Below are 24,366 nucleotides of genomic sequence, written 5' to 3' on the forward strand. Positions count from 1 at the left end.
TGTGACACTTTCTTATCGCAGAGTAAACATCCGAAATAAGGGGACGTTATATATAGGATTCGGAGGAGTTGGAGCAGTACTGTTACCATATCAAGCGTAATTTCTCTATTTCACAATCAGTGTAAATGTGTACTTCCATCTCCGGTGATGGTGTTTGAAATTTCCTTGCAACACCCTCGGGCGATTAAGGTGATCGCCAATACTATCTCACGTTGAAAAAAGTAATGATTACAAACACCCACTCCCGGAAGATTAACGTCCAGACAAACTCGATGGTAATAGCATCTACGTCAGCAGATTAAGTTTTGTATATACCATCTGTACTGGGAGATGAGAGTGCATGATTTACCTCAGTTTGAACACACTAGCCCCGGCCAGTGGAGGCGACACAAGTCGGTCCAGGTATAACACGCGACAACCAGATGCTGCCTGGAACCGGGATCGTCCGGAACAGGCTTAGTTGGATTGATTTATGTTCACCAAACAACGCCATCTCTTTGGGAAGTGGCAACACAGTTAGCGTAAACGAACCTGAACGGCTGATTCCGTACCAAAAGCATTTAGTCTTTCGGAGAAGCGGCTCCTCAGTGGGAAGTGAGTGTTGCATCGGGTTAGTCTCCTAATTGTGAGCTTCCTGTCACAATGGAGACCAGTGGAGGCGTAAGGAATCAGGTCTTTGCCACCGGTGTCAGTGAGTCTCGCCAAGTATTCTTTCTCCTGCATGCTTGTGTCGATCACTAAAGAATATGACCACTTTGCAGTGAACATCATCAATCTGTCCCATGGAGCCGCACTGGGATGGGTATCACCTTACCTCCCGGTGTTGATGTCGACGGAGGAACCGATTTTGGCAACTGGCCCAGTAACCGTCGAGCAGGGTTCATGGATTGGATCTATCCTTTGCTTAGGAGCTCTCTTTGGAGCATTCCTATACGGATACCTCGTGGACAAAGTTGGTATCAAGCGCACTTTGCAAGCACTCGTGGTTCCTCATTCGGTAAGTTTGGTTTCTGGGTGATTAGTTTCTGTAAGACACTAAAACATTAATTTCCATTTTTCTTAAAGTGCTTTTGGATCATATCCTACCTAGCTACATCTGTCTATCAACTGTATCTGGGACGATTTTTGGCGGGGGTTACAGGTGGAGGAATTATCGTTGTGTTTCCTCTATTCATCGCAGACATCTCGGACAAACAGTACGTTCTTCTGGTTACACCAAGCTCCAATGTAAGACGTTTATTTTTCGATCTATTTAACTTTCTAGAATTCGCGGTATCCTTGGTTCCGTTCTGGCGCTCACTAGCAATGGAGGGATCTTACTGATTTACATCATCGGTGACGTACTGCATTACCACACGGTAGCACTAACTATGCTATCCTTGCCAGTGATGTTCACCGTCCTTATGTTTTTTGTACCCGACACACCTCAAACCTGTCTGAAGATGGGTAAAGTGGTGAAGGCGGAACGTTGCTTCATGTTCTACCGTGGTATCCGACCATCAGGCGATGGAACATCTGCCGTCCGTCAAGAGTTTGACAATATGAAAAAGTTTATCGAACACAGTACGGGGCAGAACTCGCGTGTTACTTTGGATGACTTCCGTAAGTGTCTCGGGATCCATTCTTTGTGATTGATGGGTTCATCTTTCAAACTACATTTCAATCCTTACTCTAGGATCCAGAGAGGCTAAGCTGGGAATGTTCATTGGCGTGTTTCTCATGTTCATCAATCAGTTCTGCGGTGTCTTCGCCATCCTTACGTACGCCGCTTCGATCTTTGAGGAGGTTGGATCTACCCTCAGCCCAAACACGTCGGCCATCATCATGGGCACAATACAGATCGTGGGGACGCTATCATCTTTCATATTTGTCGATCTAGCTGGCCGGAAGGTCCTGTTACTGATCTCAACGGCTGGAACTGGTATGGGTCTTCTCCTGTTGGCTGCTTTCAACTGGCTCACCTTCAACGATCCCTACTGGCTGGCCAACTACAGCTGGTTCCCGATCGTGAGCCTCTCCGCGACGGTCTATCTCTTCTCCATTGGGCTGTGCAACATTCCGTTCTTTGTTCTACCAGAAATACTCCCGGCAAAGGTAATTATTTCACATCGTTCTTTTAATTCTTTTATGGTTACCTAACTCTTGCTCGTTTCAACAGATTTGTAATGTCGGAAATACTCTTAGTATGGTTTCGATAACCATTTTCTCCTTCATCAGCCTGAAGGTGAGCGTTAAACTCCGGAAAGATCCTCCAGAACACAAGGTGCATTAGAATATTATTTTCCCCCCAGATATTCCCAGTCATGGTGGAAGTAATCAACCTGTACGGTGCCATGGGACTCTTCGCAGGAATTTCTTTCTTAGGTGTAATCGTCATCGCGTTTGTTGTACCAGAAACAAAAGGCAAAAATCTAATCGCTCCACAGAGTGTCTAAAAGTGTTGTACATTTAAACTAATTTTGTTTTTCGTAATAGAATAATCAATATTGTTTAATATTCCATCTGGTGTCTGTTTCAATATGTTGAGAAAAATAAAGTTTCAATGAAAGCTTTGTTATATTTTACCAGGACATCATTTTTTGATTTTCGTTGAACATACTCAAATGTGAGCCCTCGAAAGAAATTTTTATATAGTAGCCTTTAGATTTTTATCAGCCCGGAGATAAACATTATTCTAAATACGGAGTTCATCTACCATACCTTAAATGTGTTTTATGAATTGAATAAACCCTCTAATCCTTGCTAAAAATGTAAAAATGAGACTTCACATCCTTTTTTACTATTTAAAAATTGCTCTATGAATTATTTGTTCACATTCCATAAGAAAAGCCATAAGTATTTAATAAATTGTAACTTCTAATCTGATCCTTAGTGTCACGCCACGTGCCGATGTGTAACGAATGATGTCTTCAGATAATCAGCTGCGTAAATCTTAAACAACCGTGTGCAAACATTTCGCTAGCGAAAGATAACGGAGATGTAATTGTTTACAGTCCGAAAATAAAACAATTCCCAACCTGACGTTTCTCCAGATCCAAAGCTTGTTCTGTGAGTAGTCTAACGAGAGCGTTCAGATCGTCGTGGAGATAACCCGAGAACAGTCGGGCGGAGCGTTACTTTTGGGTTGCAGTACCTGTCCATTGCTAAAACATCAGCTCAGACGGACTAAGGATGCAGCCACTAACGTTCCTTTCGGCGAGGAACCAGTTTCTGGGAACCTTTATAGGTATGAAGTGCACAAGAAGCTCCTTTAGATCAGGCCTAACGTAGTGTACTATCCTTTCGGTTCAGTGAATATCATCACGCTTTCGCATGGAGTCGCAGTGGGGTGGGTATCCCCCTCGCTGTCCTATCTACAGTCGAAGGAGACACATCTCACTGGAGGACCCCTGACAGTGGAGCAAACTTCCTGGTTAGGCTCTTCACTCTGCATAGGCGGCATGTTAGGAGTTCCGGTGTTTGGCTGGCTCGCAGACAGGTTCGGAAAACGAAGAGCCTTACAAGGCATCGTAGTACCCCATGTGGTAAGTATTTGAGTGAGGACAGTAGCGTGACATGTGAACTGAACACTGTTTCCCATGCAGGGATTCTGGCTGTTTGTCATATTCGGCTCCGACATCTATCAGTTGTGCATCGGTCGAGTGCTAGCCGGGGTCGGGGGTGGCGGAATCATGCGAATTGTGCCACTCTTCGTGGCGGATATCGCCGACGCACGGATCCGTGGCATGCTTGGATCGTTGTTACCGATCTGCCTCAATCTTGGTACCGTGCTCGCCTTCATCATTGGCAGTCTGATGTCCTTCGGAACCTTCCCACTGGTGGTACTGGCGTTACCCGTGCTGTTCAGCATCACAATGGCATTCCTGCCAGAAACGCCGGCCTGTCTGCTGCGTGCCCTCCGGAACGAACGTGCCGAACGGTCTCTCGCTTTCTACCGTGGCGTTCGGGGACACTTCCAAAAGTCGGTCCGCTTTTGCACGGAGTTCCTGCAGCTCAAGGATTCCGTCGTGCGCGAGAAAACCGCCCCGGATGCTGGCCTATCGTGGAAGGATTTTAGTAAGTACAAACATTTTTAATTACGATCAACTTTACCACAGTATCTAACCACGTTTCACCACCATTAATTATCACGTTTCAAAACATGAGATAAATATTCTTACGATATGGCAAACATTTACACAAAAGGAAAATCTAGATAAGACCGTTTCTTCGCAAAAGATAAAAGGAAAACGATGACGCAGATGATGATAATTACTACCAGAGAGAAACTTGTTCAAACGTAGAAGAAACTGTACGGCCACCATTACTAAATTACATGATCATAACCATGCAAGTTTTGGTATCTTTCCATACCATACCGCCATACGTCTTATTTATAACCATGTTTATTACAATTTGTTGCTTACTAAAGCTAAATTACTGCTAGCTTTCTTTTATTGTATGTTATTTTCTGAACATGCAATGAACAATCAAATGCAATCTAAAGTTAATGTTTAAGTAAATCACGTTACTTATAAACCTCTTAACAATAGGAAGCTTAAACAAACATTTCATTAAATATTTCTTCTAAAGGTGGCTGAATTCAGATTGATCCATGAAGGATTTTTCACTTGACTCTAAAAGCACCCCTTTCCGGTTCAAGGATTTGTTTGTTGGCGGCATACCCGCATAACTCGTATGACCACCGAGCATGACTGGTGAATTCAAGACCACAGTGCGATTGATTAGCATCACGAACGGTGGTGATGATGGCGATGAAGATGGTGACGTTGATTAGGTCCACCACGAGCGGGAAGTTTAGAGCCGCAAGGTGGTCCAACCAGGCTTCCTACACACTGTTTATTTTATCATGCACCAGTCTCACTTTCACCACCACTAATGCGCCCACTTGCCGGACCGGAACGTCCGGCGAGAGGGTACTTAGATTCCCGAGGCATACAACAAACTTGACCTTGAAAGATAAGAAACGCATGGTCTGCTGTGGGTAGGGGGGGTGGGTGGGAAAAACAAATCGTGCCGCGTTGTTTGCTGTTTTCTTTTACCGCTCCCTAGTTTGATATGTTATGGCTCTTCTTGATACTATTGTTTTTTGCGGCCCGTTCCTTCCGATCCTAGCCAAGTTCGAGGTTATCGTCGATCTGATACACTCGCCGAGCGAGCGACAATTTACGCAGGTGTGGGCTTGCGAGGGTATTGGTACAATTAGACACCGCAAACGATTGCACCGAAAATTCGCCCCATTGGCGCCTTAGAAATCGTACACGGGACGCGATTAGAGGGAAGTGGCATCAAGTTGCATCATCACGCAGCAGGGGCTCCATTTGCTGCAACGCAATGCGCTTTGCTATTTGGGTGCCCGATGCGTCCCACAGAGTTTCTTATCGGCGTGGATGTGAAAAATAACGCACAGAAATGTTCCTCCGAACGTCGATTACGTTATCGGGTTCCCCTCCTTCGGTCCAAAGGGGGGGAAATGAAGCCGCTAGGAAGCACGGCAGTTTAGCACGTTATCCGCCATATCGGAATTTTTGTATGATACAATTTGGCCAAACAACTCAATTACATAACTAAGCAAGAGTAACGATAGCAGGGTCACGGGAATTCAAGCAATTAGTTACAAACAATAACATTTCTCGAACATATTTAAATAGTGCAAGGAAACAATTCCATTCCCTGACAAATAAACAAAACACCGAGACAATTACCATAGGAAAATATGGAAATATGTAAAAACTAAGTGCTTCTATTTGGCAACTTGGGTTGACAGTACAGTAGACTTATCATTTTAACACGTTTACTGTCAAGCGTTTGTAGCACAGTTTTTTAGTAAAATCTTTTTTAATAAAATTTGTTTATAACATTTGTTAAACCAACGATTTTTGAAGGCTAAACAAAAACTTTGCTTCCCCAATAATTGATATTAAATATTACCACTTTTGGGTGACATGGCAGTCAACGTGTTAAACATTTTGATTCTAAAATATCAGCCATTACTAAACGAAACCTTATATTTTTGGATTTGTGCTGGAAACCGAATTCTACCGTCATTATTGTTTTCTATTCTTACTAATTACAACTTTGTTAAAATACAACCAGAAAAGTTGGACTAGGATAGATTTTTCAAGTGTGTAAACCAACATGTAGGACCTAATATTAAATTACTTTCATCGAAGATACAGCTTGGAAGCGATTTAAATGTTTTTGAATTCCGCAGCCACGAAACCTGCACGCCGGGGACTCGCGATGGCGCTGTTTTTGATCCTGCTGAACCAATGCTCCGGCACGCTGGCCCTCATCACTTACGCGACCACCATCTTCGAGCTCGCCAGCCCGCGACCTCCACCCGGCCAGGAGCCCTTCACGGTGCCGGCCTCACTCGCCTCCATCGTCCTCGCGTCGGTCCAGCTCATCGGCACGATCGTTTCCCTGGCGCTGGTCGATCGGGTCGGGCGCAAGTTCCTGCTGATCGTGTCCAGCCTCGGAGTGGCCGCCGGGTACCTCACGCTGGCCGCGTACGTGCAGGTCCTCCTGCCGCAGTACGATGCCTCCACCGGCGCCGAATCCCCAACCTTTCCGCGCTGGCTCGCCGACCTCCTGCCGATCGGGAGCCTTTCGTTCAGCATCCTGCTCGCCTCGGTTGGCCTGCTCACCGTGCCGTTCATCGTTATGGCCGAGGTGTTGCCATCGAAGGTCAGATCAATCGTTCCAAGCGCTCGCCCCCCGGGAATGGCGGCCACATGTTTATTATATTTATGCTTCATTCACCCGCGCAACAGCCCGCGATTTGCCTCACTCCCGGACGTCGGTCCGTGGTTCGCGTTTCTGGTGCTGTGCGTGATCGAACCCATGTTTGTGTTTGCATATTCGTCACTGTTTGGATGTGTGTATGAGGGGGCTCCTGTGTGCGTTCCTGTTTATCTAAATAGCCTTAACCTTGACATTGGCATTCGTTCGTTCGAGCATTGCGCCTCGTCCATCGACATTGTGTGCCACAGACGGCGCGACGGTTTCCTTTTCATCGCTACCCTCCTCCTCCTTCTGCCCGATTCCATCAGAACATTTCGTTGAGAATGTGTTTTTTTTTCGGCAGGCCCGAAACCCCGCTCATTCCGTTGATATCGTTTCTCGCCTGTCTCGAATATCCATCTCACTTTGTGCTAGCGTCCTTTTTTCTTCGGTTATTTTTCGGTTGTTGTCGTTTGTTCTGTTTTGCATGATCAAGATGTTTTTTATTTTTGTTTACGTCCTCTGCTCTGCTACAATTTATTCAAACCGATCACGCCCCGGTCGTATCATATTGCATATTTTTACTGCTTTTTTCCCCTCTTACTCAAGCCTCAACTTCTCGTTCTTTTTCCTCCACCCCTTTTACGACATGTTGCAGATAAGAAATGCCGGCAGCACCATCTGTGTGACCGCAGTCGCCTTCTGCGCTTTCATTTTGCTAAAGGCAAGTCGGAGTGCATCCCAATTGCATCACTCAATTCTATCGTTTAAGACTATTGGGACTGAAACTAACCAAATTTCATCCAACCCTTTCTCCAGCTATTTCCCGTCCTGCTCGACACGATCGGGCTGCCCGGGCTGATGGGTGGCCTAGCGCTGATTTGTCTGAGTGGTACGATCGTTGTCACCATCTGGCTGCCGGAAACGAAAGGAAAATCTCTGCTTACAGAGCCGGAAACCGATCAAACAACGACGTACGCTGGAAACGGTCGCGTTTGAGCTCAAAATCGATCGTTGTGATCATTACCGATAGGCTTAAGGATTGTACTCGTAATATTTATTTTGCAACAATTTATCAAAATGTGCACACTCTCATGTATTAGCTCATCAATTTACCCCACCGGTTAATCAAATTTAAAGCATGTTAAACTTGCAATAAAAAAATGATAAATTCATGCCATACGTGGAATTATGCAAAATACATCTTTTTTCGATTTTGCGCGCTTGATGAACCTCCCTCAATATATGCAATCGTACTTCGCAATTCAACCGGTTGAATCGGTTAACACTGTTCGATGCGACCCTACGCCAGAACATATGCAACATACGTTTCAATAAACGAATAACAGTTAAAACCTCGTTTTAAAAAACCAACAGGTATACCAGTTCGATGTTTTTAAAATTTAGTTTTTTCTGTTCTCGGTATTCACGAATAGTTTTTGTGGATTTCAAAACTATTTACATATTGTTGGTTCCTATTTTTGTTTACTTCCAAAGTTTAGTTAGGAACACAGTTTCTTGGTTTCGGAGTAACAAGCAATACTTGATAGTAATATCTTACATTTATTATATCGAATAAAGAAGTAACCTACAGAACATTGCTTGAGAATATACTCATTCATTCATTACGGTTACTGAACTCATCCTACACCTCACTTTGTATTTGTTTGGCTAACAAGAACGCACTAAAATATTTGATACTTTTGAGCAATGTCTTTTTCAATGAATGTGTTTGTGCGTTAAAACTATGTTTGCTCACCTTTAGTATAGCAATAGGTGGTTCATAAAAGAGAAAAGAACTGTAGTTTGAGCAAATACCACACCACCAACAATGGTAAATATAGTCATACCTTCTCCAAGGCATTTGCTGATAAACTACCCCTTAACAAAGTTCATAAAGTCTCTCCTACATTGTAAATTTTACGCAAAGTTTCTAAATTTTACATCTGGAATCTATCAAAATGAAATATCAGGAATTAGGATTTTTAAGACACACACAAGCTTCAAACGTTACTTTGTATGATGGTAATCTTCAAATAAAAAGTGAGAATAATGTGAGGACCTTGAAAAACCTACTACTTGGGTATATAGAACTATAGTTGACAACTAACTAGAATGTATTGTTAATGTATTGGCAGGAAGCTAATAATTTCACTTTCCATTCACTTCCAATGACATTTTTATAGCGGTTGATGGTGTTTACATTTGTCTAGAAGAAATTACCAACACAGCGACGGTGAACAATTTACAACAAAAAAGGCCAATCATCTAACGCCTCCCCCACACTGCTCGCAGGGGAACGGAAGTGATGGAAGCGAAAAAAGTCCGGCCGTAAATGATATTTATTTTAAGACGTATGCAAATTTTGCCGCCTTAGCGCGAGACATATAATCGGGCCCCGTACGGCCAACAATTTGCCGGCCGCATTACGGGACGCGTGATGCGTCGACGTAGTGCGAAACATATCAACCCTCTGGTGAGTTATGTGCCTTCCGCTACAAATACCGTAAGCACGCGCCAAGCGTCAGCTGTTCGGCATGCAACGCATGCAGCTTCCAGTGCAGCGCTACCGAACGACACGCACGCAAATTGATATTAATTATACAAACATAATAATTCTACACACCCGATACCCACCAGAACCGCCCCAGGTGCACTCGGGGAAACCCGTTGGAAAGAGGCGCCGGATTGCTGGTAGCTCGTAAACAAACAACAACATCGGGAAACGTGTCCGGAACGGGACGGAACACTTCCTCAAAACCGATCGATCGGCCAAAAGTGATCGATGAAGGCCGGCCGGCCACGTGTGATGGTGGAAGTTTATCGGCACTGGTGGAATCATTTTCAGTTTCAATTTCAAAACCACCAATAGAAAAAGTAGCGAGGAAGATCTTGAAAGATTTATATGACTTTTAGAAGGATTTTAAAATTATATTCTGTGACATATTGGGAAGGTCCATCGAAAGATGGGTAGCTAAGAAATTAAAATGGACAGAATATAGGTACAGGCACAAACCTCCTTTGGAAGATCCGCCACAGTTAGAGTTCTTATCGGAAACGTTGATAGTTTATGCGTAGATTGAGAAACCCTTGATTGTTTAGTTTGATAAAGTCTGTTATTGTTTTGGTTCATCTCAAGGTAAGCCTGTCAATATCCTTATCTAGATCTTAACAACCACAACCCTAATCGGTCGTCACCTCGAACAACAGAAGCAACGCCCCGATACATCTTCTACTCCTATATTCCCGAGATACAAACAGTTAAAAATAAACGGAACAATATCGCACTATATACGTCATTCCCTCCATTCTAAGGCGCGGCTACGAGTGCAGAATGATCAATGAACATCCTAATCCATTTGAATGAATCTTCAACTACGCCCTTCCCAACGGTACTGAGCCGGACAGTAATTCCGGAAGCCGGCCGAAGTCCTCAACCGCGACCAGGGTTAGTGGCCGGTTTTGTCCAGGTTTAGCCGGTGCAAAACCCCACCCGGCCCGGCGGCGTAGACGATGCCGACGGTGTCCACAAGGTCGCACCGGCACGCTCAAGTGCGGCGCATTGAACTACTTACGGTGGCTCGCGTCAGTGCGTCACGGTTTACTTCTATTATCCTCTATCAGCGACAGGTTCGGGTAAACGGTTCCAACGGTCACAGCAGAGCACCGATTGGCAGAATTGTCTGCCGGACCGGCTGGACCAGCAGCTATAAGAAACTGGCCACACGAAGTGGTACGCGATCGTTGATTAAGTTGGCCACACCGACCACAAAAGAACTAACTCGAGCGAATGCAATTACCCAAGACGGGCGGGGGAAGGATATCCAGTCCGTTTTAGCGGAGGGGACATTCTACGTCAAGAACCGACGTGGCCTCCTTTCGGTGGTGGGAAGTGAGAGTCTAGTTGCAGAACCTAATCTCACCAATCAGCGAACAATGTGGGGGACCAATTTTGCATTAATCCTTGAAAGGACGGCGTGGTTTCTACCATATCGCCAGGGAATCTTCGCGGTTCCGTGTCTTAGTGACGCACGAGGAGCGTCTTTGAAGGTGACATTTTTATATATTGTCAGCAATTCGTGTTATATCCAGGAATAATTATATACCCTTCCTAATAGCATTCGTTAGGTCAAAAGATTGTGCCCTACTGACACCCTTTTTATTCACTATCTCTGGGCATGCATCGGGTGCACCAATGGTAATTGGCAATTGTAAATGGGTTAACAATTACACTGCCAGATAAACTAACCCCCCGAACAAGCTATTTGCTAAAGCCTGTAATTAGATGTTCCAGGTATCCATCGTTAAGTACGGTTAATTGATTTGGTCAACGTTAACCCGGGAATTAGAACGGATCGCAGTAAAAATTTTTGTCTAGTTATATTATGAATCGATTGATCCCGAAAAAATATCGAAACTACTTTTCTTAACATATCTTTAAAATATCATTTCGTAGTTTTTAAAATATGTGGGTTTTCACTATACGTAATACAGTTCTCGTACTCGTTAAAACTATTCTCATCTGGTTCGCAAAAAAAAAAAAACATTCTAATTCAACAATGATCCCTTAAATTTTGTTGAAGAAATTGAGCAAGCAATACTTTGATACGATGAATATTTATTTTAATAAACAATACCTGAGATACAATCCATGCCTTTTACTTTATTTATTTAGCTATTATAATGCTTTTTTGATTTAGCTAAGAGAGGAATAGAATGGAACAAAAAAGTGTATAAAAATGCGTAATAATCAAATTTAATAATTTGGTACACAACTCAATTACAGAAAAATGAGTGTTCCTGCTTGGCTGCTTTCAAAATATTTCCCACTTTACGAAAACAATCATTTTACCACTCTTTTCGTAGTATGTGCCCCAAGCGAGCCGAAAGCCATTGATCACGAAGCAACTACACACAATGGGCCGCATTCAAGCATTTCCTGGCACAAAAATTACTGTTAAGCTGTGTTGTTGAGTGCTGTCGGCGCCTCCATTGCGCCGACATTAATGAAACGTTCTTTCGCCCATTAACAATCTCCACTTATTGCGTCACAACGGTTTGCGAATGTTTTATAAACATAAAACCCGTATTAAATTGCATGCCATTTTGGGTCTTTGGCATTTTTTATCGGTTTCCTTTTTTTTCGTGAATATCAATCGGGTGCGCGAAATCCGGATTTTTGGGATCCCCTGCAATGGAATGTTTGCGGATAGATTTCGCCTGTGTCGTGAGCAGTCTTATGTTTTGAATCGTTTTAAGCGACGCTGCCTCCACCGGGGAGCTCTTATAGTGAAGACCGGTTCTAGTGTCGAGATAAGCAACCTTGAAGAAACAGTTCCAAAGTCCAGGCGAGCCTTCTTCCGTGCCACGCTTTGTATACACTCTACCGGTTGGACAAAAACATTTCCGTGCGGAATGATCCAAAACAAACGGTGAAATCTTGTCCGCGAATCGGTTACGTTTCGAAGGACACGTCCAATACGCACGGTACGCACCGAACTGGTCATTGCTCCCTCCCTAAAGTAGTTCTCTTAAGCATGTCCGCAATCCCTTTAGACTTCAGCTTGCCTAACCTTCCCCAGTAGAGCCCTCGATTCTTGGTTTAGACGGTCAATGGCAGGACGCTGGGTGGACGACCGGATCCAAAATCCGTATTTACGCACCCTACGTCTCCACGGAGATTGAGTTCACTGTTCGCACGATGAACAACACACCGGTGGCTTAGGCAAATCCCGTGCGATCACAAAGCGAATACTAAGTGTACATAGTGCAACCACCGTCCACCCTCTTGCATCGGTATCTTCCGGTCGTCCGGGGGGGATCAGTGGTGGAGAAAGATTTTCCTCGGATCACCTTGCCTAAGGAAGACTGAGCGTGAGGAAGGTGTAGATTATGATTGATAGTGACAGTATAGAAGCCATAACAACAATCATCCACCAGCTCCTCGCCGTAGATATGACACTCCGCAGCGTTCTATGAACGGCGGGGACGAACGGCGGGTCGGGTGGACGGTGGCGCGATGGAGCACGCGGCCGAGAAGCACACCGACGGACTCCGCACTCAAATTCGCATTCGGTGTCGGTCCACCGTTCGAGCAACATCGTCGGGCGTTAAAAACGTTCGGTGTCGGTGATCACCGGTTCGCGAGTTCTCGCGCATAATCTTGGATCTACTCTGATCGCCACTTGGATCAGACGCCCGTGAGCTTCCCGTGGCCTTTTAGCGCCATTCACTACACCGGACGTGCGCCACCGGCACGTGCATCGTACACGCGTCGATAGTCGGAATCGTTTCCGAAACATCCCACGGAAACAACAACCACAGGTGTAACAGGGTCGATCATCCGGATCTTCCCCACGGTAGTGAGTGCTGGAGTGACCACAGTCGTGGAAGGTTAAAGCTGCTGCATACATTTGTTGGTACTCCGCGTCCGAGTCGTTCGATCCTGAACGATGACCGCCGAAAAACCATCCATTGCCGACTCCGGGACACTTAAGCCGGACCGGAAGATAGTCAAGCTGTATTTGGCAGCGATCGGGGGTAATTATCGATTTGTTTGGATGCGATCGCCTCGTTGCTATCTAAAAAGACGCCAGCAGCTAAGCAAATACAATGTGTTTTCATTATTATTAGATCAGTTTGTGAGTGTGTGTGTTTGTGTGTTGTTTTTTTCGTCATTGGTGCATACTTCCCTCCAAAAATGCCACATTCAAAATGGCGTCCGTGGATATGTTGAAGTCATGGTGGGTTTGTTGTCCGTATGATCGTTTCGTTGATTGCCAAGTTCAATGCTGTTAGTACTCCAACCCCCACCCCGAATACCAACCCCCTCTGGGGTCGACCTGTATGCAACACAATCGTTGGCCAAACCTATAATAATAGCATTTATAATGCCGGGGTAGTGGGCAATCGCAAACATACACCGGGCTGCCACTTTTTTTTCTCACACTCCGCCCCACCAAACACGCGTTCCTAATACTCGACTCACTATCGACGCTCCACAATGGATTCTGATGAGAACGAGGTTCGGTGGTTAAGCGGTGGCGGATCTGTGTTTTTCCTATTCCTCTCCTATGAGGATTGTTCATCCCTCGTTGCCGTAACGGACAAACTTTTTTCCCGAAAGCCTCTCGAACCTCGTGTTTGCAACCATCCGTGCCACGTTTTGTCCGCTACTGAAGTCGGGCACTACTTTTCAAAAAGCTAGAAACGGTTGAACCTGCGTCACCAGAGATGCCCCTGTTGGAGGAAGGGACAGACACACCGAGACGTCGGGTGATCGAGACCATCGGCAAACAAGTACTGAACTACGGTGGTCGCCAGTGTTCTTCGCGTCGCCCGATTCGGCTGTTTGCGCAGATGGACCCCGAAAAGTAAGCCTCCCGAGGATGTAACGGTGGCTTCTGTGGAAGCTGTCTGTACTCGTTTGAGACGCCACCTCGATGGTGTCCGTTTGTTTGTATATCTCAGGAAATTTCCGTTGTCAAGCACTCGAAGCGTGGAACGGAAAATTCCCGGTTACCAACATGTCCAGACTTAAGACGCAGACGAAAACGAAGAACGTATCCTGACGAAGCACGCTACGTGTGCTCTGATTTGGAAACATTGAAGTTGGAGGCTCGAACTCATCAATACTGCCAAATATATTGTACGCCTTTGACAGTGTCATTCATTGTCTTACTCAACAAGCATTTGTTCAGATGGTATTGGGATGGGCGTCGGTACATGGACCGAGCAAACATAAATCACTTCCCAATGGCGTAGATACCCAGTGTTTTACGAGCTCGGCAGTCGCTTTCGGAAGCTACGAGTTGAGGCAGGATTTTTCTTATAACGGTGCATACCCAAGGAAGAAATGCGTGTCATTATCCAAGGCTATACCAAAGGCCTGCTTACCTATTCAACACCACGCGCCTTAATTGGTAAGAATGGTCTTACCGTACAGTGAGATTAAAGTGCCTGTTTTGGGACGTAAATCCTTTCGAGAAGCATGTGAAACAGTGTCAGTTTAATTACTTATAATTTTAAAAAACACTATAATAGTCATAGGAAAGACATGGATGGACGCTTAAATCAGAGAAGACTAATGATAACAAGCCCCTCATCTTGGAAAAAAACAAGTCGTTACAAGGTTACATAGTACTGTTTCTAAAGAAAAAAAAAATCTTGTAGATTAAGTAAATAACGATGCAGCTTGAAACCAAACTCATTTGTGCATTGCACAGCTGCATACAGGGTTTCGTCGAAAACAAGATATTGTGATACGGTGACTAATGTGGAGTGACGAAATGTTCAAACAAGTACTTCTGTAAAACAAACAGATAATGATCCGTTAGACGTAACCTGAAATTTATTTGTTGTAAATTTTTATTCAACACACAAAATTGTTTAGTTTCAACACAACTTGAAACTTTTATTGAATATCTTCAAAAGAATCTAAGAAATTGGCTTCTTTCTCCGAAGCCCAGTTGCACTCTCTCGTACTCCATTAGCGTGATACGCAGATCGACGATAATGTAGACAAGAATCAGTACCGGCCAGGCGAGTGATATTCATCAACGCGCAAGCCTCACGAAGGGTACACTCATAGGAATTCGGCCTTAGAATGGATGTGTTGGGCCATGCATAACATCTCCAGTTTAAATCTAGCATGTAGTATGTCTGTGAATTTTGGACGTTTGTTTTTTTTTATTTCGAATCATCTGTCAGTTATTTCAGGATATTAGTACTTGAGATCCATTTCGCTGTTGTGTCGGCTGACTCTTTATCGATTGAAAATGCCTCTCTAACAAGAATGCCGACAAACATGGTCGTGTGACCCTTGATGGCCAGGAGATTAAATACGCACATTCACCTATTTCACATTATGTGCGGTACAAATTGACCGTAAAGCGGTCTCGTCCATATCCGTACCGGTTAGCTATTTGCCAAGCAATCGGCGCCGATTCAGGGCTGTAGGTAACGGAAATTATCTTTAAGATCAAATCGAAGGACACAATACAACGGGCGCGCACACACCAACGCACACTTCAAACGGGAGGTGGTGGCCACGGTTCGGTTGATAATTCGTGACCTTTAGCGGTGGTGGGCAGTCTCCGCTATTAGGCCAACGCTTGATAAAAGAGAGGGAAAACACCGATTGCGATTAGCCTCCGCGGTGGGTGCCTGTTGCTGACCCATACACATGGGTATGAGAATGTTTTCTTGAAGTGGTCGTCGGAATTACATTGAGTTTGCCGAGTGACGTGGTTCGGCCGAAGAAAGCGACGAACCGCATCTTGGAGCTACGCAAATGGAGGATTTAATGTTAAGCATGTAGATCTCAAAAACAACACCGTCCCGTTCTATTTCGAGGCTTCCAGAATGGAACAAAACAAATATTTCGTCAACGTATCGCGTGTTGTCCTGCATCCGCGGTGCAGATAAACAGATGCCCAACAAATGGGCAACAAGGGGGCCCGGTGACTTATCTTTCCCACCTTCGTTTACCTTTCCACGCCACGTCACAAACGCAGCGAACATCATCTCACTGTCGCTAGGGACATCGATCGGATGGCTGTCACCGTTTCTGCCGCTGCTGATCTCCGCCGACTCCCCGCTGGAACATGGCCCAGTGACGGACGTGCAGGCCACGTGGATCGCGTCCCTGCTCTGCATCGGCGCCATCGGCGGTACATTCCTGTTCGGCTGGTTGGCGGATCAGATCGGCCGCAAGTCAACCCTGCTGGCAGCGGCAGTGCCACTGATTGGGTTCTGGGGTTGTGTATCCTTTGGTAACTCCGTTGAGGTCCTGTATGTGGCGCGACTACTCGCTGGGCTGGGAGCAGCCGGAGTGTTCCTTGTCGTGCCGATGTACATCACCGAGATCGCCGAGGATAGGTACGTCCGCAGAAGATATGTTTTTGGGATCGATATTAACAAAGAAATCCGAAACTCTTCAAAACCACCAGGATACGAGGATCACTTGGGTCACTGTTCATCCTGTTCCTCAACATTGGCACGCTGGTTTCGTTCATCTTGGGCAGCTATCTGTCCTACCACCTAACGGCCTACATTCTGTTTACGCTCCCGGTTGCCTTCTTCATCCTATTTCTACCGTTCCCCGAGACGCCCCAATATCTGGTACGCCGGAACCGGGTTCGGGACGCCGAATCGTCTCTGAAATACCTGCGCGGCTATACGTCCACACCGGACCATCTGGAAATGTTGCGCTCGGAAATGGACTCGCTGTTGGTGCAGGCATCGGGCGAAAAGGACCCGGCCGAACAGAGCGGAATCACCTGGGCCGACTTTGGTAAGCAGCTATGAGTGCTACAAGTGGAACCTCTTTTCGTAAACATTCTCCTTCTTGATCAACCTTCCAGCTGCTCCATCTGCACGCAAGGCTATACTGATCGGGCTCCTGCTGGTTTCATTCAACCAGCTATCTGGTTGCTTTGCGCTAATCAACTATACCGCACAAATCTTTGCCGATGCTGGCTCCGACATTGAGCCGAACACGGCGGCCATGGTGGTCGGAGCGATTCAAATCATTGGATCATACGGTTCTACGCTCCTTTTCGATCGATGCCAGAGAAAGGTAAACAACTCGGTGTGCAGGTGGAATCTGAAGGGACTTGACCGTTACTACTCTTTACTTCTAGCATCTCTACATCTGCACGAGCTTCTTTGCGGCCGTCGGTCTATTCGCGATGGGGACGCATGGTTATTTGAAGAGTCAGCACATCGATGTCAGCGTGATCAACTGGATACCGGTGGCCAGCCTGTCGTTTGTGATATTTATCGCCTCCGTCGGTATGCTGCCGCTAACGTTCGTCATTCTGTCGGAGATTATGCCACTGAAGGTTAGACATCGCAGCACTTTGTAAAAATATTCTTGTTCAATTTGGTTGTTCTTCTCCGCCATCCCAAAATAGATTCGAAGCCTGGCTGGTTCACTGTGCACCGCGTTCCTGTGGATCGTCAGCTTTCTGGTGGTGAAATATTTCCCAGCCGCCGTCGAACTGATCGGCCTGCACGGCTGCATGTGGGTGTTCAGTGCGGTCTGCCTGATCGCCGGCCTGTTCAATGCGATCGTCATTCCGGAAACACGCGGTCAAAGCATAGAACAGATCATACAAGCGATGGAGAACGATGTCAAGCGATAAAATGATAAATGCGCCATGCTTTAGGGAATGGTCAAACCTTCCGATTGTTTTGTACATATTTCTCTACTACTCCATAGGTTAATATTCTAATCACAGTTAGATATAAATATTTCTAAGGTTATGCTTTTTGTCACGAAATTGTACGTAAAATAAAGCGGCAAATGAGCTTTCATCGTGGGGAAGTATTTTATTGAAAAATGAAATTGAAATTGTCTCACAGTTGTTTAGTGCCATTAACAAAGGCAAGGTATATCATGATTAATTAAAAAGGTTCTAAAAGATTCCCATGAAATGTCATCATAAATGGCTCTTCGCCAGGTGCTTTGGGCGTCACTTGGTTTGTTCCGCAATAAAAACACCTCCATACTTCTTCAATAGTTCAGCTTTATTGTAATTCGTGATTGCTTTTCCCTAGCGTAAAATTGAGTTGTCTAAATTTATCTCTTTTACATCCCTACAATTTTTCGTGGCGGTTTCACACCGGCAATATATGCAGTATACAAATTCGAACGGGGGGTCCGCGACAGCCGAGCGGTAGCGCCGGTTAGAAAGTCGGCCCATGAGTCCCAAGGCTCACCACATCGACGGCGTGGCTTCGAATCCCAACCGAGACCGGACCCTCCCCTATACGAGAGGACTGACTATCCACGTACAACAGGGAAACAAGTCTCGTAGGCCCTTAACGGGCAGGCATGACCAACAAGGTCATTTACGCCAAGAAGAAGAAGACAAATACGAACAAAAAAAGTGGATGAAAAATATAGCTCAACCGGCCACCGGCACTTGGCGAATGGGGGAGGGAGAAAGACCTTTGGCCTACAACTCGATACCGTGGGATCGCTTCAAGTGTGCCTCGAGGGCGCTCTTATAGTCGTACTGCTTGAAGCACCGGTCGCACGCGAACGCCCGGACCGTTTCGTGAGATTTCAGGTGGCGCTTAAAGTTGCCCTTCGTCGAGAACACCTTCGCACAGATCTCGCACGTGTACGACTCCAGTTCGCGCGGCGAGTGTGTGCGGGAGTGCGAGTACAGTTCGCGCTTGTCGTGAAACTCCACCCGGCAGTGAAAGCAGTAGAATGGCACCCGCGATGTGTGATAGTGGAAGTGGTTCTGAAACTGTTCGAAGGAGGGCAGCGTCCGGTGGCAAATGTTGCACACCGTTTCGCGCCGATCCTCTTCGGCATCGTACGTGGTGATGTTGATATCGAATTCTTCCCCGCGGGCCCGTTCGCATTTGGTGCAATCGGGTCGCGCACAAAGATGCGTACGGTGGTGTTCGCGTAGTGCCGACTGATCGTCGAACCGTTTGAAGCACAGTGGACACCGGAACCCTCCGTCCACCTGGCCGTTGGCGGGATTTTCCGACTGTTCGAGCGCTTTCATGTTCACGAGAAAATCCGTTGTTCCGAGAGCCACGTGCTCGGCCTCGTGTTGCTCCAACGGTTCTTCCTCGGTGAACGTCTCCGGGCAGTAGTTGCACGAGAAGTGCAGCACGTTCACATCCAACGACGCATCATGCACGCCCATGTGAACTTCGAGCGCGCGCTTATAATAAAACCGACGATCGCACACGGTACATTTGAATTTGTTGCGACCCTGGGAACCGGTCCCACCGGATGTCGCACCGGATCCTTCGGCCCCCGAACCCGACGGTTCCTTTTTCGGTTCCTTCTTCGGCCGAGGTAGATGCACCTTAAACATGTGCTCCTTATGGCTTGCCTTGTAGCAGAACACCTTATCGCAGAGGGTGCACGCGATCGTGTGCTCTTCCTGTAGCTTCTCGTGATATTGCAGCTGGCACTTTTGATTGAACGTCTTGTGGCACCGGTCACACTTGAACGAGTTGGCTGCGATATGGGCCGCCTTTTCGTGCGTGCTCACCGTACTCTTGTGATTAAAGCGCTTTTCACAGTACGAACACTTGTATGGTTTTTCGCCCGTATGCAACCGCATATGTATGGCCAGGCGCTCCTCATTGTCCAGCACCTTGCTGCACCGATCGCACTTCAGTGCCTTCTTTACCTTTTCGTGGATGCGCGAATGCACGATCAGGTTCGACTGGTGATTAAAGCACTTTTGGCACACCTTACACTGGTACGGCTTTTCCCCAGTGTGTAGCCGCCGGTGGACCTGCAATTTATCATCCGAAGCGAACACCTTACCGCACTCCACGCACGAAAAGCTATTGTCCACCCCATTCTCGCCGTGCACCTTCTCGTGGCAGATAAGTGTGCTCTTGGTGCGAAAGATCTTATCACACATGCGACACTTGAAGACCTGCTCCTCGTACACCAGGTGCGTCTTGGTGTGTTTCTCTAGCTTCGATTTCGTGTCAAACGTCTTCGGGCAGGAATCGCAACTAAAACGCGTTACTTGCGAAACGACAGGGGCCGGTGCCGGTGGGGTGTCCACGGCCGTTGGAGTGTAACTGGCAGCTGGAACCGCAGGAGGAAATGTTTCTTCCTTCATTATTTGCAACGGAACCACCGGTTGCCGGTGTACTATGTACGCTTGTGGTTCGATGGAAGACGATCCAACGCTGGACGCATTGGAGTGGTCAGGAAACTCGTGAAAGCTCGTCGCATGCTGATGTTGCTGCTGCGTAACAACCTGCACCTGTTGCTGTTGGGGTTGTACGTGCGATGGCACTGACGAAAGATGTTGTTGCTGATGATGGTGCTGTTGTTGTTGTGGAGGTGGATGTTGTTGCTGCTGCTGTTGATGCTGTAAATGGTGATGGTGTGGATGCTGCATAAACTGCTGATGCGGATGGTGCTGCATATAGGCATTGGACATTAACTGCAGGTCAAACGGTTTCGGTCGGTAGAACAGCGGCTTTTCCGGATCCACCGAAACGCCATGGTTCACATAATGCTGGTTTTGGCTGTAATTTACAGGCGGCGTAGGGGTTTCTCCGAGAGTTCCTACACCAACGGAAGACTCTTGTTTGATCAGCGCGGGATTAGGGACCTTAAGGAACGTCGGTGTTGCGGCACTTGGCTGAAAGAACCCGGAGCTCCCGGGAATGGGCTGCGACACCCCGGCACTGTAAATAAAAGTAAATACTCGATAGAATTGTCGTTGGCTCGAATTAATTCAAACAATTAACACTCACTACAGCTTGTTGTTGTATGCATTGTAGTCCATTGTCACCGCCAGAAACCGAAACCGGCGTTCTCGTGTCCGTAGGTGATTTGTTTATGTGACAATGCGCTACCGACGCATTGCAATGCAAACCTTTCGAGCTATCGAACCATTTGACTAAAATAACAATTCTGCAGAGCGTTGTTGCATCCGTTTTGTATCTTATTTTTCTTCTGTGATGATGATTTCCAGCACGGCTTTTCAATACAACTTTCTTTGCAGGCTACCCAGGAGATTTAATTGATTAGGGATCGGGTGCTCATGCCATGTGTTCTAATTTTTTAGGTTTATTTCTAACTTTTTGAGGAAAGAACTGCCTTTTTCTACTGATCGACTGTTTACGTTTTTGTGTTTGGTCTATTTGTCAGTGTTTAGCTGGTACCTGCTGTTTATAATTATTGGTTCAGGAGCTATCAACAACTGTTCACAAATCATTTTTACTTTAACAAAATTCAGTCAATTTGTTGTTTAACGCCAGTCTGAGTAGAAGGTATGAATATGGTGCTATAGCTTTGGTTTTTTGTTTTATTACCAGTAATCCCGAAACAGCGAATTATCGAATCATACAAAAAGTTAACGAAGAACACGAATGTCAAAACTTCCGTCATATTTCTACAAATTGTCAAAATGCCCGAGATGTCTTGACCTGCATTTAGTTAGTCTGTGGTTGATACAAACGCAGCAAAATTGTGGTGTCGTTGTTTTATATTGTATTTTCAAAATAAGGCTGCAAAATTTGATCCAAAAGACATCATTCCATAATTTATTTACTACCGTTAGCAATCGTTGTGTGTTACTTGCATAGTTTTCCTCTCATATTTGCCGGGTGCCTGCCTGCAAACTACTTGCCAATTCCTGGTAAACGACACCGGGTAAAAATATGGCGGCCCAGCTAGACGGTGTTCTCGAGAAAGATCTGCAGGAGAAAATAAAAAACTCCAAAGTGCTAGTGGTCGGTGCAGGGGGTATCGGATGCGAGGTGTTGAAAAATCTCGTTCTTACAGGATTTCTTGACATTGAAATCGTAAGTATTGGCCCCCGGGTACCGGAAGGCGACGCCGTTAACCTAACCTTACAATCGCTTTTTGTCCCTGTTCTCATTTATCCAGATCGATTTGGATACGATCGATGTGAGCAATTTGAATCGTCAATTCCTGTTCCACAAGGAACATGTCGGAAAGTCAAAGGCAGAAGTTGCTCGCGACAGTGCGCTCAGCTTTAACCCGAATGCGAAGATCAAAGCATACCATGACAGCATTACTAGGTGAGTTTGCCGCCTCTGAATGTGGTGTATAAAAACAACATTAATCTGTTTATTTTCTTTCTATCGCAGCAACAATTATGGTGTTAACTTTTTCCAACAATTTACACTGGTATTGAATGCGCTTGATAATAGGGCGGCCCGCAACCATGTCAACCGTATGTGCTTGACTTCTGGGATTCCACTGATCGAGTCCGGTACGGCCGGGTACAGCGGACAGGCAGAGCTCATCAAGCGCGGGTTAACTCAGTGCTACGAATGTAAGCCAGTACCGGGTCAGAAATCGTACCCGGGATGCACAATTCGCAATACACCATCCGAACCGATTCACTGCATTGTGTGGGCGAAGCATTTGTTCAAGTAAGACTACATTTAGCTGCTAAGCTTAGTTGAATGTGCCATCTAACTTGCTGTATTCTTTTCATCTTACAGTCAGCTATTTGGTGAAACTAATGACGATGAAGATGTTTCACCGGATACAGCCGATCCGGAGGCGGGAGCGGAGGTCGGAGAAGCCGCACTCGCTAAGGATGCCAACGAGAAGGGCAATGTGGATCGAATCAGCACACGGGTGTGGGCCAAGCAGTGCGATTTCGATGCGGAGAAAATTTACAACAAACTTTTCTTCGAAGACATCAAGTATCTGCTGAGTATGTCGAATCTCTGGAAGAATCGAGTCCCACCAAACCCGATCAAATGGGACGCGATCGTGGAGGAAGGCGAAGAGATTACCGATGCTGTCGCACGGGACCAAAAGGTTCTCACCCACTCGCAGTCGGCCAAGGTGTTCGCTGAGAGCATTAAATCACTGAAGGAGTCGTTCACAAAGCTCCCGGAAGGCGACTATCTCGTCTGGGACAAGGACGACAAGCATGCGATGGATTTCGTGGCGGCGTGTGCTAACATTCGGGCTCAAATATTTGCCATTCCTCGTAAGAGTCGATTTGAGATCAAATGTAAGTATATTCAATCCACTTTGGGTGTTTAAAATGTGAATGCTATTGATTCTTTTTTTCTATTTTCCCTGTAGCAATGGCAGGAAACATTATCCCTGCGATCGCGACCACAAACGCCATGACCGCTGGTCTCGTTGTAATGCAAGCGTTCGGCGTACTGAAGGAGCAATATGAAAAGTGCTTCCATATCTACGTGCGCCTGGTAACGAACCCGCGGAAACAATTCATCATACGGGACAAGGTGCTTATTCCACCGAACCCCAAATGTTACGTGTGTTCCGCCAAGCCGGAGGTGGTACTGAAGGTCGACACGAAGAACGTTACCGTGCGCGAGCTACGCGACGACATTCTGATCAAGGCACTGAACATGGTCAGTCCCGATGTCACACTGGACGGCACGAGCACGATTGTGATCTCGTCCGAAGAAGGTGAAACAGACTGCAACGATGACAAGAAGCTGGTGGAGCTGAACATCGTCGATGGATGTGTGCTGAAGGCTGACGATTTCCTGCAAAATTACGAGCTGTCCATCACAATTTTGCATAAAGATCCTGGTCGGGAGGAAGCCGCTTTCGAGATCATTGCCGATCCGAGCTCTCTGAAGCCGAAAGAAGCAGAACCTTCGAAGGATGCCGAAATGGATGATGCACAGCCATCGACCTCCAGCGGACAAAATGGATCTTCAACCAATGGCAAGAAAGCGCGCTATGATGAAGATGTCAGTGGAGAGGTGTTGGTTGTCCCCGATGACGATGAAATGCCGTCAACTTCCAAGGCAGGCACATCCGGTTCGGGAGCGGCTGGTAGCAGTAGCAGTGGGTCGGGTGTAGAAAAACGCAAACACGTTGAAGATGATGATGAGCCTGCTAGCAAAAAGGTGAAAGTATCCTCCCAGCAGGACGATTCCGATGACGATCTAATCATCATGGATGATTAATGGTCGCTACTTAAGCTAAGCTAAGTTTTTTTTTTCATTTTTAACAACCATTATAAATGTATCATCAATCTTGAAGTAATGAATCGTGTCCGCATCAATTCTCAAATAAATCGATGTTGTCAAATCTTACTTTTCTTTTTAGTCTACCACTTTCTAGGGTTATTTTTTTAAATGTTCTTTCTGGTTCAAAATGAT

General features: G+C 46.1%; 4 protein-coding genes across 4 annotated transcripts; 3 read left to right on the forward strand and 1 right to left on the reverse strand.

Annotated features, from left to right (window-relative positions):
* Nucleotides 1-642: 642 nt before the first annotated feature.
* LOC131261991 (facilitated trehalose transporter Tret1-like) lies at nt 643-2,586 on the forward strand. The gene is made up of 7 exons (XM_058263879.1): nt 643-691; nt 762-997; nt 1,066-1,196; nt 1,265-1,602; nt 1,676-2,094; nt 2,159-2,224; nt 2,292-2,586. The coding sequence occupies exons 1-7, from the start codon at nt 643-645 to the stop codon at nt 2,433-2,435; spliced, it is 1,383 nt and encodes a 460-aa protein (XP_058119862.1). The 3' UTR covers nt 2,436-2,586.
* A 1,058-nt stretch (nt 2,587-3,644) lies between these two features.
* LOC131261994 (facilitated trehalose transporter Tret1-like) lies at nt 3,645-17,873 on the forward strand. Its single transcript, XM_058263881.1, has 6 exons — nt 3,645-4,056; nt 16,242-16,605; nt 16,677-17,020; nt 17,091-17,305; nt 17,370-17,570; nt 17,643-17,873. Exons 1-6 carry the CDS (start codon nt 3,672-3,674, stop codon nt 17,871-17,873), a joined length of 1,740 nt encoding a protein of 579 aa, XP_058119864.1. The 5' UTR covers nt 3,645-3,671.
* A 676-nt stretch (nt 17,874-18,549) lies between these two features.
* LOC131262077 (zinc finger protein 808-like) lies at nt 18,550-21,086 on the reverse strand. The gene is made up of 2 exons (XM_058263997.1): nt 20,989-21,086; nt 18,550-20,919 (listed from the first exon to the last, which is right to left on the reverse strand). Exons 1-2 carry the CDS (start codon nt 21,018-21,020, stop codon nt 18,690-18,692), a joined length of 2,262 nt encoding a protein of 753 aa, XP_058119980.1. The 5' UTR covers nt 21,021-21,086; the 3' UTR covers nt 18,550-18,689.
* Nucleotides 21,087-21,693: 607 nt separating this feature from the next.
* Nucleotides 21,694-24,300, forward strand: LOC131262004 (SUMO-activating enzyme subunit 2). Its single transcript, XM_058263893.1, has 5 exons — nt 21,694-22,041; nt 22,127-22,281; nt 22,351-22,638; nt 22,711-23,234; nt 23,309-24,300. Exons 1-5 carry the CDS (start codon nt 21,898-21,900, stop codon nt 24,169-24,171), a joined length of 1,974 nt encoding a protein of 657 aa, XP_058119876.1. The 5' UTR covers nt 21,694-21,897; the 3' UTR covers nt 24,172-24,300.
* The last annotated feature ends 66 nt before the right edge of the window (nt 24,301-24,366 follow it).

This window comes from Anopheles coustani, chromosome 2 (genome assembly GCF_943734705.1).
Source record: "Anopheles coustani chromosome 2, idAnoCousDA_361_x.2, whole genome shotgun sequence".
In the NCBI taxonomy this organism is placed as follows: Eukaryota; Metazoa; Arthropoda; class Insecta; order Diptera; family Culicidae; genus Anopheles; species Anopheles coustani.